The sequence below is a fragment of the Ischnura elegans genome, chromosome 1, assembly GCF_921293095.1.
Source record: "Ischnura elegans chromosome 1, ioIscEleg1.1, whole genome shotgun sequence".
Classification (NCBI taxonomy): Eukaryota; Metazoa; Arthropoda; class Insecta; order Odonata; family Coenagrionidae; genus Ischnura; species Ischnura elegans.
Window position 1 is genome coordinate 165,624,379 of NC_060246.1, and position 24,989 is coordinate 165,649,367.

The 24,989-nt window shown below is 39.7% G+C and overlaps 1 protein-coding gene across 1 annotated transcript in view; it reads left to right on the forward strand.

The window, feature by feature from the left end:
* LOC124173209 (RNA polymerase-associated protein CTR9 homolog) overlaps positions 1-24,989 on the forward strand; it is a 37,169-nt gene that overhangs the window by 10,774 nt on the left and 1,406 nt on the right. The window contains exons 7-22 of the mRNA XM_046552749.1: positions 2,706-2,825; positions 3,119-3,250; positions 3,944-4,122; positions 6,550-6,758; positions 6,910-7,091; positions 7,407-7,587; positions 8,290-8,438; positions 9,745-9,861; positions 12,841-12,986; positions 13,682-13,889; positions 14,548-14,699; positions 15,577-15,684; positions 16,274-16,442; positions 17,227-17,330; positions 18,601-19,029; positions 24,454-24,542. Of these exons, the coding sequence (XP_046408705.1) occupies positions 2,706-2,825; positions 3,119-3,250; positions 3,944-4,122; positions 6,550-6,758; positions 6,910-7,091; positions 7,407-7,587; positions 8,290-8,438; positions 9,745-9,861; positions 12,841-12,986; positions 13,682-13,889; positions 14,548-14,699; positions 15,577-15,684; positions 16,274-16,442; positions 17,227-17,330; positions 18,601-19,029; positions 24,454-24,542 (2,674 nt within the window). The remainder of the gene's footprint in view (positions 1-2,705; positions 2,826-3,118; positions 3,251-3,943; positions 4,123-6,549; positions 6,759-6,909; positions 7,092-7,406; positions 7,588-8,289; positions 8,439-9,744; positions 9,862-12,840; positions 12,987-13,681; positions 13,890-14,547; positions 14,700-15,576; positions 15,685-16,273; positions 16,443-17,226; positions 17,331-18,600; positions 19,030-24,453; positions 24,543-24,989) is intronic.

The window sequence follows — 24,989 nt, forward strand, 5'->3', positions numbered from 1 at the left end:
AAAATGGTGCACATACAGCCATTCTAAAGTGCACTTAAAACAATAAAAATGAAAAAAAAAGAAGCTTATAGCACGACAAATCAAACTGTTACGAAACGACAACCCAATGCAATGACCACATCCTAAATATTTAGCAAGCTGTTTGGTTATTTCACATTAAATGAGATGAAGCCTAGTCGGTAAAAATTTGAATTGATTAAGAAAAGCGATCAATTTCAGTTGTGAGAGAATTTATTAGGAGAGTACTTAATTATCGAAAGCCTGGATATTGACATGTGGAGCAGGGTTTGGGGGAAGGTGTTGTTATATTGATGCAGAAAACAACGTGCATATGGACTGTCAAAGTAGGAATTGAAAGTGTTGTAAATTAATTTTGTATCTGATTGAAGTTGGAGAGATAGAGAGAGAGAGAGAGGCTAAAACTGCGTTTCTAAGTTCCTTGTGCAGATTTAGGTTTCTATATTTTGCAATTTTTGAACAAGGTTGGGGACCAATAGGTGATTTCCAGATGAAAGATGAGTTCATACACATACATATACCGTATAAGCGTGTGTAAGAGGCACACCCCTATTTTGAGCATCGAAGCTATGAAGAAAAAAATTTTGCGGCATTTTTTTAATACTATCGCGCGGTGTTGCAGACATATATTCGATAACTGTCGAAATTCCAGTACGCCTGGAATTTCGACAGTTATCGAATTTTCCTCTTTTAATTAATATTTTTTATATTAATATATTAATTTTGATAACTGCGGCGGTAATAGCGGCATAAGAGGGAGTAGAAAGAGTTCCGATCCTCTCTTCGCATACGCCGTTGCTCTACGATGCTTGTCCTATTCACGAACAATTTTGTTAAAATGCTCTCGCAGGAGTATTGCAATAGAATTGCAGCCGTGGAAAATTTTAAGGCAATACACGACAGGCACATAGCATGAACCTTCCCAAGAGCTTGGGCAACAATCGGGGCAATCTCAGCGCCGTAGGATAATAACCACGTCGTAGATTTAATGAAGCCACATTCGGCCCTCCATTAGCCAATGCCTCTGCCGTTTTTTTTTCCTTTCCGAGACCCCACAGGAAAATAGGAAAACATCAAGTTACAGGGGAAAAATGGAAACGTGTTTCATCCCCACCCCGTCTCACCAACTGACCTTGATCGATCTCCCAGTTTATGGAGGCCAAATGCTAGGTGAGTCATCTACTGAGCCCGAAGATATCTCGATAGCTTTCAATAAATGTATGACACGCACGTGGTTCAAAAAAAGAAAGAGATCTAACACGACGCATATCTGACAGAATTTAAGTTTTTGCAGCTCTAATTGTTTGACACAAAGATTTATAGTTACAACAAGGCTACTAATATTCAAAATAGTCCAAAGAGGACAATTTCGGAAGAAACAAGCGTAGCATAAGCGCATTCAAACAAGACGAGACGGACTGGAAACTTTAGGCAACGCAAACTGCGTATATCACATTGCTGCGCCTTCGCCCCTTCGCATTGAAGGAAACGACGTCAAATGCAAGATCGGACGTGTTCTTCTCGTGCTCCTTCGCTCATAGCCTCGTAGCTTGAAATACGGAGGGGAGGGAGTGCGCTCCTTCCCCTCCGTATTTCGTTGCTTGCTTCGAAGATGCTCCTTCGCGCTCGCGCTCCTTCCCCTGAACCTCTCCTTCCGCGCTCTTCACTTATAAGCATTTTTGATTTCTTCCATCCACAATTTAGTCCAACAATGAACACACTCGTTCGAATTTTTTAAAGCGCAGGTTTTGATACCAATATAATTTTCAGTTGCAATAATCCTCATATTAGCGTCTGAAGATGATTTTTGAAAAATAAGGTCCTCAGCGTAATGGAAATTACTCGGCAAGACAGATATTTACTATTAACCAGGTATGTCCTTCAAAACTACGCGTTTCTCTACGCTTGATAAGCGATTACTATATGCAGTATAAATGCCGCAGAATGCACACTCGTGGCAGTAAATTTAGCGCGCCCTCCGGAGCGCAAAACCCCGCGCGATCTTCCATGTTCACCTCTGGGGTACTGACGTGAGGGCGCGATGCTTACAAGAAAAGCAAACAGGAGCATTTTAAAAATACGTCACTAAGGGAGAAACTCCCCTGCCTGCCGCTTGTTTTTGACCTAGGGTGTCAGATGACTGACTCACACTGAAAACCAAGGCCACTCAGTTCCCCTTAGACTTGCGACCGGTGAAGGGGGGGGAGATAAGAAGTTTGTGTAAGAGGCGCACCCTCATTTTCGGCTGCAATTTCTGGGAAAAAAGGTGCGCCTCTTACACGTGCTTCTACAGTATGTTGCATGATTAGAGTGCCTTTGAACTGGTGGTATCAGTGAACTCCTAGAGTAGACCTAGGAGTGTTATGGCTCTTGATTTAATTGCGTAAATGTGGTTGTAGAAAAGAAGTTTTTGGTCCACGATAATTCCAATATATTTCATGGATGACTCACAATTAAGGGCAATGTGTCAATTGCAAAATCATACTGGATTGGTGATTAATTGCTGATATTGTCATTGTGCTGCACTTGTTTAAGTTTTATGTCAGCCTCCAGAGACTGCATCACTCTATGGTCTTTGATACGGCATCCTATAGAAGGTCAACGCTGAGAATTGATGGATTGAAAAATATCACTGTTGCCCATTGTGTTAGTTGCCCATTATGTAATGGGTGCAAATGTTTTTTCAGGGTGACTACGACCAGGCATTCCAGTATTACTACCAAGCCACTCAGTTTGCTCCCCCTGCCTTTGTGCTTCCCCACTTCGGCCTGGGCCAAATGTACATCTATAGAGGCGATACCGAAAATGTAAGTTACTCTCTCATTTCCACCATGTAGTTGGTGATCTAGCATTCTTTTTCCATATGGTATACTGGTCCTTAGAGAAGTGGTTTCATGCCCATTCAAAAGTTTTTCATCGTTGATGTGAATAAGAAGATTGTCTTTTGCTATTGTATTAGTTTTTGTTGTTCTAATGCTATCTTTAAGTCACTGGTTGTGGATGGTCACTTGGAAGATAATTAATTCTTGGTAGCAAATGTTACTTGTGAGTAAATGAAGAAGGTGATTTTGTAGGCATTTCATTTTATTTTTCTCTTTAGGCTGCTCAGTGCTTTGAAAAAGTGCTGAAAGCTCAACCGGGAAATTATGAAACTATGAAGATCTTGGGCTCCCTCTACGCAAACTCCAATTCCCAATCCAAGAGGGACATAGCCAAGAGCCATCTCCGAAAGGTGAGAAATATTCTTGCTGATGTTCTATCTTTTTTCCTAGCATACTTTTACTGGAAAAAAACTTCTCTTGTATTCAAAATCAAAGTGACGCTATTTCGAAAGCTCGTGTATTGGTAAGAAAGAATCACATGAAGATAAAATGTTCATGAGTGGAAATTTTTTTACCATAGCCACAATTCCTATTCATTGTTGTTATAACTGGTTGTGAAGGAGGTATCCTATTGCTTTTAGAAAAATGTAGGATTTTTTCAGCATCCATTTTTTTTGCAAAATTCCCCACCAATAATCTTACATTTTTATTGAAATACAACAACCTGCCCTTGATTGTATTGGATTTATGTAAACAAAGGTATTTTCTTACTTATTTATATTTTAGACACCAGGAACATAGACAAGAATCATGGTGAGAAATTCAAATAAGGAAATACTATAATCCTTTTTGCAATTTTACTCTATTTCTTGCAGAAAAAAAATTATTTTATATTGTTCCTAGAACCACCCGAACCACCTTTCCCCGAATGACATTGGGCAATATTAGTGACCCCATCCCCTAAACTCCTTCAGTAGCATACAGATACCTGCTTTCCGAGATGTGTGCTATCAGACTCAAGTCACTTTGATGTTGAAACGAAGATGGCCAGTCTTTGGTTAAATATCTTTCCCTGTTCCATTAATGCTCCATGGGTGATGTAGGTCACAGAGCAGTTTCCTGAGGATGTTGAAGCATGGATTGAACTAGCCCAGATTCTGGAGCAGGCGGACGTCAGTGGCTCCCTACAGGCTTATGCCACAGCCACTCGTATTCTTAGGGAGAAGGTGCACGCCGAAATACCGCCCGAGATACTAAACAACGTTGGTGCTCTGCACTTCAGGTATGCATGGATTCAAACTGCCTGATGGGTAGGTGTAGTCAAACTTCTCTTAAAGCGACTTCCAAGAGTACAGATTCCAATTCCCAGTGTTTCCAAATGAATGTGTACTGTGCTTTTCCATTTAGGTTGTGAGATTGGTGGTTAGTCAGGCCAAGCAAGTGGTGTGCCACTTCACCAAATTCAGAGAAGAAATATGCATAGCACTGCATTATTAAGATTGGTACATATTAGCGATGGGTCAGTTCCAGTACCCAGTTCTCGGTACTGCCTGGCCTTGGCCTGTGGAACCGCTATTGGGAACCGATCGCATCAAGTCGGTACTTTGGAACTGGCTCGAACGGTAGCAAGGATTTGAATTTGGTGCCCTAAGCCGAAATGGTCTGCAGCATATTCAAGGCCAAAAAGTGAAAAAAGATTTAAAAAGATTAAAAACGCATATATTACTTTCTGATTGTAAGGCATCTACGTTTTTTTCTTTTGAGAATTGCTCGCTAACATGCACATTTGAGGATTTGTCAGTTTGTTACTCTTGCCAACTAAGGATGCCTTCAAATGTCAAATCATGCCGTTGCCAACGGCAATGCACCGTCTACAATGAAAAAGTATAGACAATGCTACATTGAGGCCGCTTTCAGACCAAACGACTTTTCGTTGGCTGTCGTTCACATGAAATTCAAGTGGCTTTCAGACGAGACGACTCTCTGAAATGTCATGTGCGGTACCTTGAACGGTGGCCGGCAGAAAATATTTTTGTCTAAAAGTGGTCTTTTGATTGAATCATGGACATGTACAGTAATTGTTTGACATCCGAATAAGATGCATTCTGAGAGTTTTTTCATAAGTTGATAAACCTATGCATGGCATCGAAAAGTGTGGTTATCCTGCATAATGCAACACCGCATTACAATTTTGTGTTAGGTCACGGCCGCTCAGTTTATCTATGGTGTCACTGTACCGGCGTATTGACAAATTAATGGATGATCATATTTTGTGCGGCCTTTAAAAATCAATAATAACCAATACTGTTTTCAGTGAATGTCTTTTCAGTACTGTAGGCAATATTTTTGCCAGAAAAAGGGTAGATTAGACCCAGAGAGGGTAAAAATGTTGGATTTTTAAAATCAAAGTCTGAAGAAAGAACCAGTGGATTCCTGATGTAATGTGACTTATTGGTCGACCATGCATTCTTCAACAACGTGTTATTTAAACTTTTTTACTTGGCAAATAAAATTATGAAAACGATTGTAAGTTTTTTTACAGAGCTTTCCCACTAATTTACTTCCTTAATGAAATTATTTTCATTCACTTCTTGTGGTTGTTCATTTAAATTTGCCATTAATTCAGATAATTAAAGTTCACTCTCGCAACTGAGTATCGAGAACCGATGGGGGAGAACCGGACCGAGAACCGAAAAAATTTAAGAACCGTCTCATCCTTCCTAAAGTCCCTTGCACATTAAAACTTGTGTGAGGAGTGACTGTCCAATGCTGGAGAACAGAACTAAATGCTATGCTTACCACTCTCATTCCATAGACAGCAAAAGAGGCTAAAAGGCAGTGTCAGAGACAGAAAAGGGGGGACATGCCGAGTGATGCACTAAGTACGTAATATGGAGTCCTTTCACTGAATATACATATACATATAGTGATGATAGATGGCACTTTTCTTCATTTGCCATTGAAGAATCTTCTAAGATTACTTCTTAGAATTTTTTCCTGCTGCTGATCATCGTCTGCAATGCTAGATCAGACGTCCAAGTCAACTTGACACATTCCTTGTCAGCTAGTAAATAAAATAACTCCATTTTTGGGAAGGTACCTAATTCTAATGGAAATGATGGGTCCAGTGTAGCCATGCATTAAAATGCAAATATGTATCCAGATGCTTTTGCATTCGATTTTATTTTTTTCACGCAGATTGCATAAAACATCGAAGGAACATGAACTCGTGCACTGATAAACCGCAACTTGGATAAGCCACAGCCGAATAATTGAAAGAAATAATAATTATGAATTATATATAATCGGGTGTCATAATATGGGAAGTTCAGGAATTTATTCCAATTTTTTTAAATGTAAGATTTTCAAATATGTAGTTACCTATAAACTGTTAGTGTGGTGCCCCTGCTACCTTTCCCTTTGGTTGGTCCCAGGTTGACCACTTCACTTATAGTGTGTGTCAGCGAGAGAAGCAGGGTTTGTTGTTCTCCATGGCTTACTCTTGGCTTGGAGTCTAATTTTTAACTCTCTTGGGGGAAAAAAATAAAACTTTGTAAGGTTCACTAAATAGTGAGCCTTACAAAGTTTTATTTTTTTACTTCCAATATGGAGAGGTTTCACAAAGTAAAGTCTGAAGTTATCAGTTACACTGTTTAACTCTCTTTCCGCTTTCAAATTTTGAATTTGATTTACATTTTCTCTCTCTAAGGTTGGGCAACTTGGAAGAGTCTAAGAGGTACTTTGAAGATTCTATGTCACGCTGCCGTAAAGAAGCAGAGCAAGACCCACAGTACTACAATGCAATTGCTGTGACTGTGACGTACAATTTGGCGAGGGTGTCCGAGGCTCTGTGCCACTTTGACCGTGCTGAAAGGCTGTACAAAGATGTCCTCAAGGAACACCCTAATTACGTTGACTGTGAGTACACGAAGGATTGTATTGGTGTTGAAATTGCCATGCCTTTTCACCTTAAATGATACGAAATCATGTGAGTGTTTTACATATGCTGTGGGACGCAAAATTTAAACTCTTGTCACAGATGAGTCATACGCTGTATTTACTCTTCTAGGTTATCTTCGGCTTGGCTGCATAGCTCGTGACAAGGGTAACATATATGATGCTTCAGATTGGTTCAAGGACGCCTTGAGGTTCAACAATGAGCATCCCGATGCGTGGTCCCTCATTGGCAATCTGCATTTTGCACAAACAGAGTGGGGTCCTGGTCAGAAGAAGTATGAGCGCATCCTCAAGGTGGAGTACATGATCATTTCATACTCTTGTGTTTTACCTCAAACTACATCTTATCTTAGCTACCTGGGATGTTTGTTTGAACACCATTCTGATTAAAGTTATGAATGATACGTAAATGCATGTAAATAGTAATTATCAGATGTGGTCTGCTTGTCAAATTCAAATGTTGTTTTCGGATCATCCCAAGTTGGCATTTGGCTGTTAAGCAGTCGGCCAATCAGTGAATGTCTTTGATGCCAGTTCCACGAGGTAGTGTAGGATACTGTTCGTACTTAGCGATCATGGTTGTGATGATGATTTCATTCAACGTTGCAGAACACGGACACGGCCTCGGATGCATACTCATTGATTGCGTTGGGGAACGTGTGGCTGCAGACGCTGCACCAGCCCACTCGGGACAAAGAAAAAGAGAAGCGCCACCAAGACAGGGCTCTCACGCACTACAAGCAAGTGTTGCGCAATGATCCTCGCAATATCTGGGCTGCCAATGGAATAGGTTGGTGAATAGCTGTAAAATAGGGCCAAATGTGTGATGATTTTTAAATCTATACTCTAGTTTCTTTTATTATTATATGGGAGTGGACTTTTTACACTCAGTTCACCTGCAGGATATATGCTCTATCTTTTTATACTATGCTGTAGACTTCCATCGAAAATATGATTATGTGCATTCCTGAGAAGTAGGCTTTGCCTGAGAAAAGTTAGGCTTCTTACTTGTAATTGAGTTGGGATGTAATATATCTTGGATGTAAATACAACTATCTTACTCTTAATTTACTTTTTAAAAACAGTCATTTAGTTTCATCATGTTACATTTATACCACCCATTTTCTAAATATTAATGAGAAAAAATCAATAATTCCTTTACAAAAAAATGAAGATTATGTATGGAAATCATGAAAATGTGAGGGAATTTCAAAAGTCGTGCCGGACTCTCTGTGAATATAATCTGGCATTGGTACATTATGACCGATTGAATCCCAGGCGAATTGATTACATAGGTGTGATTTCACACAGTACCAGTGGTATCTAATGCTCCTTGATAAATGCTTAAGTTTTCAGTAAAGATTTTGGAATTTATTGCTCATCGCACCTGGTGCCCTTGTCATCCATGGCATCAGTTCTTTTTCTGCCACCATTTCTTTTGGGTGAACCTGAACAATGTATTTTTCACGTGGCTTCTTCATGGTTGCTTCAGGGGCTGTTTTGGCACACAAGGGCTGCATCAATGAAGCTCGAGATATATTTGCCCAAGTGCGTGAGGCAACGGCTGACTTCTGCGACGTTTGGCTCAACATTGCACACATCTACGTGGAGCAGCGCCAGTACGTGAGTGCCATTCAAATGGTGAGTGCTCTGTACTATTATGTATTCAGGTACAGGAAGATTCAGCTTTGGGAATAATACATTCGAATAGCAAGTTCCCAGATTGTTGTCATCTTGTGCCTTCTTGAATGTATCTCCAATATCTTTTATGTTTAGCAGTGGAAATTTAGCTTGCCTTGTTACCCAAACCAGTCAAAAGTCATTTATTGCTCATTCTATTTTTTTTATACAAATGCTTACATTTTTTATTAGAACTTTGTTAGGTGTCTGCATTAAGTAGAGGTATCTCTTGCTTATCGGGAATTTGCATTGCACGGTTTTTGTTAAAACACAACTGGGTCTCGACATTGCTCTCTCCCTATTCAAGCAGTCTTCCTGCTCAACCCCGTCCAAGGAACTTTCCAATAGTCTCATGCAACATCTTTGTAAGCATGGAAAAGCAAAGAAGAATGCAATTCGATATATTTATGAAGTGATTGGCTCTACAGAAGATAATAATCTCTGTGTAAATATCTGTAAATTTCAATTGTATTGATGCGCGTGGATGTAGAATAGCCTGCAGAAAAGTGAGCCTATGGTGCAAAGAGTGTAAATTCATCTTCATGAATTACACCTCTCAAATAACACGAGTGAAAACTTTGCAAACCTGAGTGTGTGTGTGTATAATTTCCATGCTGAAATGTATCCTCATAGAAAATCCGAGAATGAGCATTTGAATGTTTTGAATTTTATTTAATTTCTGCCTATTTTATAAGTTTCTTCCCAACCTATCCCTATCTTTCCTTTTCCTCCCCCCACTCCCTTTCTTGTCTGCAATTAGAAGACCTAGGGGATTTTATTTTCTTTCAACTGTTTGATGGCCGTAGAACCTTCACTTAATAACTAATAGATATACCTGTATTTTTTGTAATTTTCCAGATTTAATGAAAAAAATTTTGATTCCTACAAAGTATATATGTATGTAGATACATTTCAGTTACTTTTTTTTTTTATTGGTTTATGCCCACGCCATAAATTACACAAGTAGCCATTTACCTTCACACAAAATTTATTTCCAATGATTTTTTTACCTTAAAAAAATGTTTATGGCTCTTCTTTTATCTGAATGCTGTGATAAAAAAATGAAAAGAAAATATTTCATAAGGAGAGTCAATCTCATTGAAATGTACTTTCTGATGACCTGAATGTCGAAATACCATTATATTGTGTGATGCATTTCATTTTTTGAATATTCTATTGTGTTCCTGGTTATGCATGTTTCAGTTGTGAAAAGTTTCCCTGAGTAATGCCTACTCTGATGTACTTTCCTAATGTTTGCAATCCTCAGTACGAGAACTGCTTGAAGAAGTTCTACAAGTACCATCATGTGGAAGTTCTTCAGTACATGGCTCGTGCGTATTTCAAGGCAGGAAAGCTGAAGGAAGCCAAGCTCACGTTACTCAAGGTTGGTGAAATGGGAGCGAAGGTTGCATTGCTTGCCATATTAGCTTCATAGAATATATATTTATGTCAGCTATGTACTCCATCCCCCTTGCCTAGCTACAATTGCCAAGTGTCAATCAATACAGGAAATAAGAGTGACCCAGGAAAATATGGAAAATTGTATGAGAAATTTAAAGAAATAACCTGCCCCTAAAAATCCCTTTTCGACATTCTATAAGGTTCCCATACAATCGTATTATTTACATTCATATTTATTGTTCTTTGCCCTTTGAAAAAACAGTGTGAAAGAATTTAATTTTTAAGCCTGAATCACGTAGTGGTTTTCTCCATCCTTATAGAGGATTACTCCAGTGACAGGACTCCATATTACGTACTTAGTGCATCACTCGGCATGTCCCTTTTCTGTCTCTGACACTGCCTTTTAGCCTCTTTTGCTATCTATGGAATGAGAGTGGTAAACATAACATTTAGTTCTGTTCTCCAGCATTGGACAGTCACTCCTCACTCAAGTTTTAATGTGCAAGGGACTTAAGGAAGGATGAGACGGTTCTTAAATTTTTTCGGTTCTCGGTCCGGTTCTCCCCCATCGGTCCTCGATACTCGATGTCGAGAGTGAACTTTTATTATCTGAATTAATGGCAAATTTAAATGAACAACCACAAGAAGTGAATGAAAATAATTTCATTAAGGAAGTAAATTAGTGGGAAAGCTCTTTAAAAAAAACTTACAATCGTTTTCATAATTTTATTTGCCAAGTAAAAAAGTTTAAATAACACGTTGTTGAAGAATGCATGGTCGACCAATAAGTCACCTTACATCAGGAATCCACTGGTTCTTTCTTCAGAATTTGATTTAAAAAATCCAACATTTTTACCCTCTCTGGGTCTAATCTACCCTTTTTCTGGCAAAAATATTGCCTACAGTACTGAAAAGACATTCACTGAAAACAGTAGTGGTTGATGTTGATTTTGAAGGCCGGCGCGAAATATGTTTGGAGCACAGTTTAAATACTGCATAGGTAGTTAGCATACCATCACATTCAGATGGAATGATTTTCCCCTGGCCGCCGTTCACGGCACGGCCCACGGTAGTGCAGAGCATCGTCTCGTCTGAAAGCCGCCTGAATTTCACAGTAATGGCGGCTGGCGAAAAGTTGTTTTGTCTGAAAGAGGCCTCAATGTAGCATTGTCTGTATTTCACGCCATAGATGGCACAGCGCAGGGCCGGATTGAAATGGGTGCTGTGCCGTCAATGGCACGATTCGACTCATTTGAAGACACCCATAGAGACCTATGGTAGGTAGAAAGAACGGCGCAGTGGCGGGCAAAAAGTCAGCTGGATTGAAAGCGGCTGTGGCTATGGACATTTTATTATGTTGGAGAGAGCGACAAACTGACAAACCCTTAAATGCGCATGTTAGCGAGCAACTCTCAAAAGAAAAAAACATGAACGCCATGCAATTGGAAAGTAACATATGCGTTGTTTTAATGTTTTTTTTTTTCACTTTTTGGCTTTGAATACGCTGCATACCATTTCGGCTTTGGGTGCCAAATTCAAATCCTCGCCACCGTTCCGAGCTGGTTCCGAAGTATGGACTTAATGCGATCGGTTCTTGGTACTGGTTCCACAGACCAAGAACCGGCAGTACTGAGAACCGGGGACCAGAATCTAGCTAATAATTGCTAAGCCAAGCTAATTAGTTAGTGTGGGAAATATGTGGGAATTTGAAACTAGGCCTCCGGTTGACACCCTGGATTTGGGGAAGAAAGTGGATGGATGCCATAGACTGTGTGGAAATTTCTGGAAAAGTCACTATGAAAGAGTGTTTCCTGATTATGTACTTATATTATTTTCCCATCTCTAACCCTTAATGTCCGTGGACATTTTTATCCTCCGATGACCAAGTGTATTCAAGATTTTGAATTTCTTGTATTTGGACCAAATGATGTTGCGCAGAGAAAAAAACGAGTCCAGTAAGATATTTGTGTGGAAATTACAAAGTTCTTTCATTTCAGTTCGAAACACTTGTACAAAGTCTCACAACAAACTATCTGTGCAAGCAGCAATAGTTTGAGACTGACTGTACTCAAATATGCTCTCAGCATTCATTTTTGCACATGGAGAACCCTTCCACAGTGTGATAGCACCATAGTTTTAGTTGCTGATGGAGTGCTTCACTTGCCCCATCTGAATGCATGTCACTAATAATGCAGTAGCTTCATGAATAATTATATAATTGCTCAAAAAATCGTTTGGCCAATGGTGTTGTTATTGCTATCAAGTGTTAATTATAGAAATAGATATTTGTTATTTCTTTGGCTTACCACGAATTGAAAACACAGCCAAGGTCTCAATTTTTAAGGACCAATTTCACACATTTAACTGCTGAAATATGGATTGTTTGCTGTTTTAAATTTGTGGATTTTTTAAAGTTTTAGCAGAGTGTACCCCCTTGCTATATTTTTGATATTTGTTTGCTGTACTTACCTGTATTTTTTCCTTCTAAGTCACTTTGAAATTTGTGAATGAATTGGCTGACCGTGATGTGTGGAAAAGTCAAGTGAGTGTGAAGGCAGTGGTGTAGACTCTGTAATGAGTTGACGGCACCTGATTGTGTAGAGAGGGAGGGAGAAGAGGGGGGTAATGATGTGGTGGGAGGTTGTTTGGAAGGGTGAGGTTCCTCCCATCCTGGTCAAGGGAAGGCATGATTGTGAGGGCAGCCAACCCGATAAAAGGTTTAATTTCCTGCAGAGCAAAATAAATGCATGAATGCCGGGTGGTTGTCTGCTAGTGTTCTCAGTGGTTAAGAGAATGGTCACTTACTCCCCATCACCCCTGCCTCCCTGCAGTTCTTCAAGATCAAGACTCTACTGAGTCAAAAACAGGTTTTCGTGTAGCTGCCGAGAACTTTTAATGGAGCCTTAACTACATGTGCACGACAGGTTTCTTCAATGCTCGTTTCTTTTGTAATCTCTTGCAGGCAAGAAGAGTGGCTCCCCAAGATACTGTAATATTGTACAACATTGCCTTAGTCCTTCAACGACTTGCGACTCACATTCTCAAAGATGAAAAATCCACTCTAGACACTGTATTGCGAGCTGTCCACGAGCTTGGTCTTTCCCGCAGGTAAGCTAAGACATTGCCTGTTATGCGCATGAGTAAATTTTGTTTGATTGGGTATATTTTATTCAAATTTCATTGTCTGTTCCATTGATGTTTGCTAATTTAGACAAAACAAATCATAATGACAAAAAAATTACATGTCTACAAATTGTGTCCGGATCTAGGTGCAGAACCAAGCAGATTTAAGCTAGCCGTCATGATACTTGCTTTTGTTTTTTTATTCACTCATAATTATTTAAAATTATGAAATTGAAATGATAAAAAATTGTCTACATTTTGAGTGCCTTGATCAGTGAATTATCTCTAATTATGATATATTCTAAAGACAGTGAATTGCAAAAAGAATTGGTATTTAAATTCTTCATGGGCAATATAACTTAGTATGTGCATAACATTTCTAATCCTGCCGCGTGAACGGCAGTGAAATATACAAGAATTGCCATGAGAAAAAAGTACCCTGGACCGGGAATCAAACGGACCTTTGGCTTTCCAGGAATGGTGGTGGTTTGATTCCCAGTCCAGGGGAATTCTTTCTCATGGCAATTCTTGTATAATTAGTATGTGCTATTTACATATAATCAAGTACAGGGTCATGATTTTAAATTATTTTAATTTGTCATTTTACAATTCAAGATTGTTAGTATCACTCAGTTTCATAGAAATTCCTTAATGCATTGTTCCAACATGTTTATCGACAGGTATTTCCAGCACCTGTCTATGCACGGGGACAAAATGAAGTATGACCTGGCGATTGCTGCCCTTGAGGCTCGTCAGTGCTCTGATTTGCTCATCCAGGCCGAGCACCATGTGGGTCGTGCAAGGCGATTGGACGAGGAGGAGAGGCAAATGCGCAAGAAGCAGGAAGAGGAGCGCGAGGCCTTCCGACTGCGGCAGCTGGAAGAGCAGGCAAGTGAACACTAACAGTCTCTTCTCTCCCTTCCATAGAATGAGATCAGAGTGGAGTGTCTTCAAATGGAGTGAGTGATTCGTTGACTGAATTCCAATCAATCTCGTCATGGGACTTCCAATACTAGCTGAACTTTAATTTCCCAGTTTCCAGAAGTGACATTATGTGCTTCGACATTGTTCAAAATTCATGGACAAAACAAGATATAGTGCAGCTGCCACAGTTGAAGGCTTACTGCAAAGATGCACCAGCCTTAATAAAGAAACATTGGAGTAACATATGAACATATGCATACTTTGCTTTAGAAATGTTACATATTACTGCAACCTAAGCTACTTTTTAGGTTGAAAATTGTATTTCAACATTATGCTCTTGTATTTAAGTGACTCAAGTCGAAACAAGTAGGTGAAACTTATTAGGTGGTTTGCTGGTATGCCCTGATGATGTAATTGAGTTAGTGCATGTATGGAATATCCTTAGGTGGTGTACTTGAATTGGAATTTGGCCATAGATGAGACTTGTCGGTGCTTGTCATGAGAATGAAAACTTCTGGGTTTTGTTCTTACTGCCACTATGTTAGGATGTACCGCAACATTGCTGCCCCCTTGTCATAGTGTGGTGAGCCTTTGCTGATGATAATTTGCGCCCTCTTTGCAGAAACGCTTGGAGGAGCAGCGCAGGGCAGAGGCTGAGCAGCTGCTGGTGAAACGGCGAGAGTACAAGGAGAAGACCAAGGGTGCGTTGCTCTTTGGGGAAATGCCCACCGAGAAGAAGAAAGGAGGTGGCAAAGGCAGGCGCAAGGATGAGAGGTGAGTAATGACGCACATCTTTTGCGCAAATGCATTACATAATTGTTTCACATGCATGCTCTTGGTCGAAGAACTTTCTTAACAAATGTAGTGTTGTAACAATTTCTTTCATAGAAAATTGAACTTCTTCTCTTGTGGCATATCTTTCCTATCTCTTGACAATATGATAGAAGGTAATGTGTACAAAGTTAAGTAGTTTGCCTATATGATCTAGTTAGTCAACATACCAGAACTCACATTGGATTTAAAAATGAGCAGTAACACTATGATTTTACTCTCGATTTTATGTCAAGTCTTCATTTGACGCTGTGACACTTAAATCGGGCGGGAAAGCATAGGAAGTTGCAATGGTGAAACTTTGATTTTAAGTCTTTCTTGATTTTTTTTAACAGTTTTTTTGAATTTGCGCAGCATAAGCTCAGCCCCAAAGAGCCAACCTATCTTGATTTTTCTCAATTGTCTTTTGACTTGAGGCAGAATAGCCTCAGTCTTGAAAAGAATACTCATCTCAATGTCACCAGTATTTCATCAAATTTCTTAAGGAATAATGCATTGCCAACTGTTTGGTTTAATCAAAATTAAAACATGCGTATTGCATTACAATGAGTGGTATTGAACAAAGCTAGATTGATAACAGTGATGGTACTGTCCATTTACCCTGAATCATGTTGCTCAGAGTCAGGGGAAGTTAAGAGTTTAAGTCGGGGATTTTAAATTCAGGAATCTTGTAACAACCTTGTTTACAATTAGGCATGCACATGAGTGTATCCTTGATAGCACTTGAGTTTGTGGAATGAATTGTGCTGATGTATTGAGCGATCATTGTATGATGGTATTGATGTGGTCATTGGTTGCCATCTATCTTGTTCTGACTCAGGTATGTGTCCGATGACTCTGGCGACAGTGACCGTCCTCGTGGCGATGGCGACGGTGAGGGTGGAGCGCCAAGGGGGCCCAAGAAGAAGCGCAGGAAGGAGACGTCAGGGTGCGTATTACGTTTGCGCCTCAAAGGTTACCCATGCTCCATCCACAATGACAACAACTAGAAGCATCCTCAGATTCAGCTTCAACTATCGTTAATGTTGTGGTCCTTACTGAGCAAATGAGGCCAGGCTCATCCCATGTCCAGACAATTTTCAAAGTGACACTCGGTGCCTTGAGATTTTTTTAAGCTTTTGTCTCTTGCCCCTATTGCTTGTTTAATAAATCATATAAAATACATGTGGAAGAAAAGAACTGTTCCTCAAACAAGAAACGTACTTCCACAGGATGATTTATTGCACCACCTTGGAGTCGTCAAACAGTCAAAATCGTTGAGTGCCACAAAACCATGGTCATGAAATAAATATTCTTGTGGAAGTCTCTTAAAGTATTTTTTCTTGTTGGTCCAACATGAATTATTGATTCCCTAAACTTTTGCCACGTACCAGCAGCCTATTTGCTGTGTAAAATATTTTTGCTCTGAAGTTTGGTCAGAGTTGATGGTAGGGAGTGAGGTTGAATCTTAGCCGTTTCTGTATGAAAATGACGCTGGTGAGTGTAGGAAGTGTGATTCATGTGTGTGTGTGTTGCAGGTCGGAGGGTGAGGGTCGTCGCAAGAAGAAGAGCAAGGGTGATGGTCCGAGCCGCAAGAGGGTGGGGGGAGGGAGGGGGAGGAAGAGTGAGGAAGGAGGGCGCAAGGTGGGCAGGAAGGGACGAGGCGGGGGATCGGCTGCTGCCGCGGCCGCTGCCAGTGGACGCAAGGTGCGTATCGCTCGTTCAATTTAATCATTCTTTAGGGTTGCTTTGCAGTTTGTCACCTTCGAGATATTTAGGACGAAGTTAGTGGGCCATTTGGGGGGTCCGGACCCTCCCCCAAAATATTTAAACACAATTACTTTGCCTCATGAAACAAAACAAAATATTGAAATGTCATGAATTAAGAGATTTCTTTGTAAAATGAAGTTTTTTTCAATTGTGAAAAGTGTTAAAATTAGTTTAAAACCCTCTACTTAGTACCCTGTTTTTTTAAAATGTCCACCCTTGCTTTTGGACCCCCTGAACGAAATTCCTGGCTATGCCACTGCCTCAGGGGCCAAAATATTTTTAGAACTCAGATGAAATTCGAAAGATCCTGGTTAATTAAATTTGTTTTGGATTCCAATATAATTTCAGCAAAATACACTAGTAAGTACTATTGGGACTGTATCATCCTTTGGGAAAAATTAACATGTTACTGAGGAAAGGATAGTGTTTGCATGTGGTATTTTTTTCTCACCATGCCTGTTTACAAATGCCCATTCAGTTTCTTTTTAATGTGTTAATTAATGAAAATGAAAAACTAGAGATCATTTCAATCAATTGATTTAGTTAGATATCAACCCAAGTACATGAATAAATTCTAAAGTATTGTGCTAGCTAGGCTCGTGTACGAGTGAAACAGAAACTTGAGTGAATAGATTTTAAATTTTGAGTTCTTCCCATATTTTTCACATCTCCCTCTTATTCAAAGAATGGCATTAAAATTTTTGGTTACGTTTTCTTACAGAGTCCCAACCTTTCCGGCAAGCAGAAACTCAAAATTGTCTCCAAGGAAACCATTTCAACGAGTGAATCTGATTCTGACGGTGGCCAGCTCAAAATTGCCAGCCCGTAAGTTTTTTTTCTCTTTTGTGTTGAAAGGTGAAATTATGAGGAAAATGATTGCTGAGGAGAAAGTTTATCATGATTGAAAGTTATGTTTCATTTTCAACATTTTAGGAATCACTTCTCTGCCTCCAGCATCAATATCTTCTCTGTTATCTTGATGGCATACCTTTTTAAATGAATAGCACTCAGCTTTTGCCTTCTTTTTGGACTTTCATTTTCCCATTGTTTGCGCTATAACAAAAGGCAACATAAATTAAAGGCCAGTACAAAAATAAAGAAACCACCTTTGTGGGTGTGCGTAAGGTGGTACTTCTCATGAATAGCATTCGTCAACTGTGCACCTGTTGTGCGCACTTGTGCTCACGTGCATTCTGCTATGGCAATAATACGACTCTTGACAGGTGAACGAGGGGGTGTGGGGTGAGCTGTAAGCATAAGGGTGAAACAATATCCCTGCTTGTTTTCTTTTTGTGTTTCCTTATCTGTAGTTTTTTATATGAGAAATCATTAAAAGTAATATTATAACTTTTATCAGAGTAGTTGCTAATCAATGAGGATAATGATAAAAGCAATGATTAGGTGCAAGGTTTTCTATTCTGACAAATACAAATTATAGTGAAGATCGTCATACATATGTCTCTTTTGTATCCTGTATTCATTGACGTGACGGGATTTTAATAGTTGTGTGAGTGGTGACCTTAGCAGAGGAGGCCATTGTGGTTCATGTTTTTGTCAGGACTGCGCTACATGGACGAATTGAAAATTGAGATCACTAGCACCATTAAAAACTATCATAGAAATTACACCTTGGATTTCTTTTTGTAAATCCAATAAAATTGTTTACATAATTTACGTAAGGACCAAGCACCATCATATGCATTGTGAACTATGAGTAAACAGTGACTATAATTTTTAGTGATCAAGACTATTATTAATATACGTCCATATTGTGATCTTATCATCATGTTTATCAGATTAGTGACTTTTTAATTTATATTGATTGGATGTCTATATTTTCCATGCAATTAAAGGCGCACATTATTGAGATGCATTTATCTTTTGAAAAGTTTCATTATTGTTGCCTCTGGAACTTTGTATTTTGACTTTAATTAGCAGGCAAAATATCAAGGCAGGCAGTCTGTAAATAAAGTATGTACTTTATTGAGCCAATGTTTCGAGCATGGGATCTTATTCCTCTGTGATGTATGGGAATATCATGAAATTGAAATGTCAATTTAGACGGCCTATTAATATGATTGGCGCTCTGTTGCAGAGACAGTGGGAGTGATCGTGGTCGCAAAGGCAAGAGGAGACGCATCGCCTCGGATTCGGACAGTGGCTCTGCACGCTCCCGATCCAGTTCACGCTCCAAGAGCAGGTCGCGCTCAAGGTCTGGCTCTGGTGGCTCGAGGCACAGCTCAAAGGCTAGGTCTCGCTCCAGGTCTCGATCCAAGAGTGGCTCCAGGAGTCCCTCCAGATCTCGCTCCAGGTCAAAGAGCGGCTCAAGGTCGAGGTCTGGGAGTCGATCGAGGTCGGGCGGTTCCAGATCTCGTTCCAGGTCGAAGAGCGGTTCCAGGTCGCCATCGAGGAGTAGGTCAAGGTCAAAAAGTGGATCAAGGTCCAGGAGTGGTTCGAGATCAAGGAGTGGGTCACCAGCTGGCTCTCAGCGCAGTGGGTCGCCCGATGGAGGGCAAAGGTCAAGGTGAGCACTCTTTATGCATTCCAAAAGGGATATCCCTCTTGATGAACACAAAATCACTTTTTGAAGTTTTAGCCACGACGCGAGTAGATGTCAAAGATTGTTCAAGATCTCAAAGGCAAAATTGCACCTAATCATCAAGGAATAGTGTTGAACTTGATGTTTTACAGGCTTTAGATTTCTGCATGATTTTTGGTGATAATTTTTGCTCTCCTTAGAGAGAGGAAAAATTGATTGTGTGAATGAGGCAGTGTTAGGCCATGTTGAAATAGCCCCTGAAAAGTGAGCCAATACCGCACAAATTTTAAAGTATTCCACCAGCAATATTCTTCATACGTAACTTAGGGTTAACTTAAGGAGGAACCATCATTTCAAGCATGCCCGAAAACCTCCCCTTATTTCGACATATGTTGTTGCTCATTATTTTTTCTATCGAATAGTGAAAAAATATTACTATGTCACCGGCCATTTAACACTAGAACCGCGGACTTTTTCGTATACCTAGAACCGCGGAGGGGGTCATTTTGACCCCTCGTCATTTCTTGCCATATTTTTAGTATTTTGGGTTTCTTTTGGATACTGCACTATGTGAAATGAATTATCTGAGATTTACAATGAAATTTGAATGATATATGGGCGGTATAAGCGCTAGATAGGCTACCCGTCTTGCACAAATAATGCGTTTTTCACATTTTTACTATATGTTCGGCTGAGGATGGGGAAAAAATTTAAATTTATTTAAGAAAAAAGAAACACTTTTATTGGTGCAGAGAAGCATACAGTAATGAAGAATGTCAAGTCAAGCAAAAAAGTCAAGCTCCAAGTTCCTTGCTCCGTACGTGCATATAAAACTGCAATGAAAGCTTCCAGTTCATCCATAGATACCGACCAGTCCTTGTCCCCAATTTCTTCACGAGCCCGATTTTCCGTGCACATCTTCATGTGCTTCAGCATAGTTGGAGTTATCACCAAATCCCATGCTGAGCGAACATCACCCTCAGTGAAGAAGAAGATTGAAGACTAGCACGCCCCTGGCGAGAACCACCTCGTCCTCGTACCTGTCCACGAGGAGCGGCAGCAGCAGACTCAAGCGGCTCGTCGTCTTCAGCTGGTGCGACTACAGCATCGCCACGTCCTCGATGGCCCCGAGCACCACGGCAGAGGCCCTGGGCAGTTCCAGGGCGACCCCGTCCCTTGAGCAGGAACTGTGGACACGACTTGGTTCACGGGAGGCTGTATTTGGGGACCACGTCCACGTCGTAGTGTGCGGGTGGTTAGCGGCTAATAGGGAACGTATTCCTCACCTTCATTACCTGTACCAAACAAAATAAATGCTTTATGAAATAGATTTGCAACAATTATCAAAGAATGCGAGTAAAATAAAAATAGGAAACTTACCAGTGTCTTCGCTTGAATCTTCAGTCAAGGACTCTTCACTTTCTTCCTCTGCGTCAACGCCGCCGTCATACACTACAACAGGATCATCCTCCGCCTCAGAGCAATCCTCAGGCACATCCTAAAGTTGCTCGAGAATACGAGCGACCTGTTTTGCGGTGTATCCCTTTGATCGACGCATCGCTGGGCGTTGACCGGAGTATCACCCTTGAAACGGTATTGCCCTTCGTTCAGCGCTGAGCGATGCAGCGCAACAATCGAACGGGTGAGACGAACTGCCGCGCAAACTGATGAATTCGGGTGAATTGCGATGTATTACATTGTAATTCATGTAATTGAGCTGACAACTACAATGACGCCACATTGGTAGGGGAGGCACGGTAGGGGAAGGAAGGAGCCTTGAGTGGGGGTAGCCGAGGAAAGGGGGGTGCCCGGAAATTTTCGCGTAGGTCCATTTCTACGCGGCTCGACTCTCACATTCTTTCAGGCGTCCGCTGGGCGGGTTGCCTTTATCTGCGGCCTAATAAGAAACGACAGAGGTAATCCATGCCATTCCCACACATTCGACCTTCGAAAATTACGCTTGCGGTGAATTTCTGCTGCGAAAATATAAAGTTCGGGAACGACAACAGAGCAGGGGTCAAAATGACCCCTACCACGGTTCTAGGTATATTGTTGTCTAGTGTTCACAAAAATAGTCCTAGAGCGTCGGAATTTTGCACGAATATGCCTTTATACAATTCATTAAAAGTCAGAAAATGTCAGGTTTGTGAAAAAAAAATTAAGTGCGAAATTTACATGTTGAAAATCGTAAGGGGTCAATTTGACCCCCTCCGCGGTTCTAGTGTTAAGAAAGATTTATGGATTTGAAAATGACGGATTTCCACCTTGAAATACATTGTCGTTATGGGAGAATTATGTCCTTCCCTTGTAAAACATTTTTTATCTCAAATTTGGCCCGAAATATATCGTTGAAAAATTAGCACAGCATAGAATAGACATCGATGCTTAATATATCTATTTTTTTAGAAGGGGTTACCGATATGTTAGCGCCAGTATTTAAGTTTAAAGAACATACTTCCGGTTTTCTGCAGAGCGAGCAGCCATTATGCGGCGGAGGTAGTGGCAACGTTGCAAATATACGGAGGTTAAATATGAAGAGCGATATTGAACCTGTCAACCGCAGCATAATTCCAGTGAATTGGATTTTTCGGAGTCATTTTTATACGTATTCATTAAACGAATATTCAGTTCATCTCGAAACGTGCTATACACAGAATTATGAAATTTATCAGTGCTGGTTGTTAAAGTAATTCCTATATGCGACTACATTTTATTAAACATGCGAATAATCATGACCGGAATTCAATACATCCCTTGAAATTATCGGCGTATCGCTTCAAAAGCAAAAATGATAGAATATAATGAGACTGGCGATAGTTTATCTGTTCTTCTGAATACTACTTCAAATTTTTTTACGTTTATTTCGAAAAATATGCATCGTTTCAAACTTGTAGAAAATACTTATTTAAATAGAAGTTCTATGCGTAAAGTAGAAAATCTAGCGCATTATGTATTTAATCATCAGTTTAATTGATATTAAATGTCTAGAATAAGGTGTACAGGTAAATTAATGTACCACGAGACAAGCATATTGTTGTTGGGCACCGACCATGTAGTATTTGGAAATACAACTTCGCGAACGTACTAATTAATCGAATATTCACCCATGTAATTCTTAGAAAGTATAAAATAAAATAGACAAGAGTACTTCCTTTTTCACTGACCAAACCATTTACTTTGATACGTTTTCCTAAGGTCCAATTAGCATAATTTGAAAAAACAACAGTAAATACATTTACCTATTCATGAAGTCATTGCAGGAGGATAAAAATTAGGATGCATTCCTGAACAATCGATGGCAGCTGACACAAGTGAGTCCGTAGAAGTTGCAATGCCAGCCTTCCAAATTTACTGAAACTTCGGCACTAGGAACAAGTATTATTTAATTATCCTGATACTAATGATTCGAATTACATTTGGGTTAAAACTGACACATTAGTTTCTAATTTTCACTAATCAACTCCTTATTAATAGTATGGATGAGGATATTGAATGGAAAATCTACAAAGAAATAAACATTAAAGAGCTTTGTGTCAGTCATTCGACAGGGACTTTAATCTTCATAAATCAAGACATAAACATTGATTATTTAAACAATGATGGACACTTTATGTTGGGAAATATTGCAAAAATTCCTTAATAAATTAAAAAAGCACGTAAACGATTCGGTATCCTTCAACAGATGCACTCGTTGAAATCGCTTAGATGGAATTGATGGATTCACTTTCGGCCACATTTCGTTTCCTCAAATAATCCAAGCTCTTACCTTTACCTTCAGACACAAAATTGCCTTTAAATCGGCATAATGACGCCATCACTTCAGCCCAAAGGTATATTTAATAACTTAAGGCTAAGTAAAAGGGATAATAAAACGAGTAATATTGTCACAATGCAACATAAATCTACGAGGTAACGTAAACAAACAAAGGTGCTCAACCGCTGTGAAACTACGATATGTTGGCAGCGTTGTCAAGTTGGTGGTCAGCAATTATAAATAAACCATTTTTCCAAATTAGGTTGAAATTAACAGAGCAAAAGGTCTCATTAGTTAAGTTCATTTTATTCATCACAAATGATGTAGTTATAAAGCTTTACTGTATTTCCAGAGAAAGTACTTAAATTCTTCCGATACCTAAGAGTCAATATAACAGCCATTCTTCATATCACTAGATTATTCCATTTTATGTAAAATTCATGCATTGTACAGCTATTTTGATTGATTTAGCATTACTTTTAATTTTTATGAATGACTAATTGAGCGATTTTAACTCGTTGTTATCGAGTTTATCTAACTAATGAAAGCAGTATTTCGAAGCGCAGGTTCCTCCTTAACACGACACATTTTAGGAACAAATCTCTAGCTTGGGCGAGGGATATTTGTTCATGATTCCACTGCTTGATCTTTGGAACCCTCTCCCAGATAATGCAATGAAGTAGGTATACGCTAAGGTAAGCCTTGTGGGATGAGTGATTTATCAGCATAACTTTCTATTTAAAGAGGAGATGAAATCATATCTTAAAATTCATTTCTCAACTGATTAGGCCTGAAAATATTCATATTTATAATCCCAGGGATGCCGACTTACAAAAAATACTTATTGGGGAGGCCCAAACCATGGATCTTGCCTAAGGAAATTTTATAAGTTGTGAGTTTTAAGTTTTTTTTAAGCATTTTAGAAGAATCATATGATCAACATTAGAACCCTGATAACTAGAATATCGATATCTGGACACTCCGGAGAAAATCAACAAGCCTGACACATTTTTTCCTCTCACCCATAGCGAATTTTTGAGGGGACTCGGGCCCCCTCAGGCCCCATGGAGTCGGCCCCACTGTATAATCCATACACAATTATAATCCAAACTTATATTCTGCCAGTTCTACCAATACCCCAAACAAATCAATCAGGTCTAACCACCTGATGGCTGGCTTAATTTTCAATTAATTCTCACTTTTTTTCGACCTTTCAAAATATGAATTGGGGCATAAAATCAATGTGCTAAATAATCAAGTCAATCAATTCTTTAGCATTTAAAGTTTGAAGTGCAAAATGAAACAATTTTTTTCAAATCAACGAGAGAGTACTTTTTTTAAGGTTGAAGCTAAGAGTGTTTGCTACTTGTGATTTAGTGAATCTTCCATTTTTATTGTGTGCCTTGTACTCCATGAACTTAACGATGAGATAACACAGAGTTTGGCCTATGTAGGAGTTATCACACGTATGACATTTAACCTGGTGAATTCCTTACTGCAATACAGGAGGGGTCTTATCTTTCAGATTGCTGAGTAGGTTTTTAAGTGTATTTGGGTCAAATGTAGACCTAACAAAATTTATCCATATGTTAGGCTTGAGTAGTATGTGTGTGTGTATGTGAGTAAACAATTATTGAAATGTGTTGAACTTGCAGGTCTGGGTCTCCGGTTTCACGGAAGTCAGTCTCTGGAAGTGACGAAGGATCAAGAAACTCAAGCCCTGACCGAGGGGGAGGGAACTCGGGTATGTACTTGCATGCTCTGTCTAGGATTACCCTCTTGATAACCTCTTTGTAGGAAGGAGGAAAACTTATCTTAAAGCCATGGCTTGCAAATATTCAGGAAAAGAAGTAGAATTCACAAGTTTCCAGTCTTATGTTTTCTATGGGTGGAATTGAGAGCTCAGTTTCAGCTGTCAAGTAGCCACGTGCTCAAAACTTGAATTACTTGGTGCTGGAAAAAGTATTTTACTTATGCTAGATTCAAATGAGGATCACCCAAAGTTTTGTTTAGGGAATTAGTAAGGCATCTTTCACCTCTTAAAGTCCTGGTTTCTTAGACTGTGCAGCTGTGTGATCACAAATCCGCGATCAAGCATCTGTGTTGGTTTTTAAGGATGAGTCAATGTTGTCCCAGCACTCCTTGTCTGTTGTATGAAATGGGTTTGTGAGAGAATGTTGTGATTGTGTGT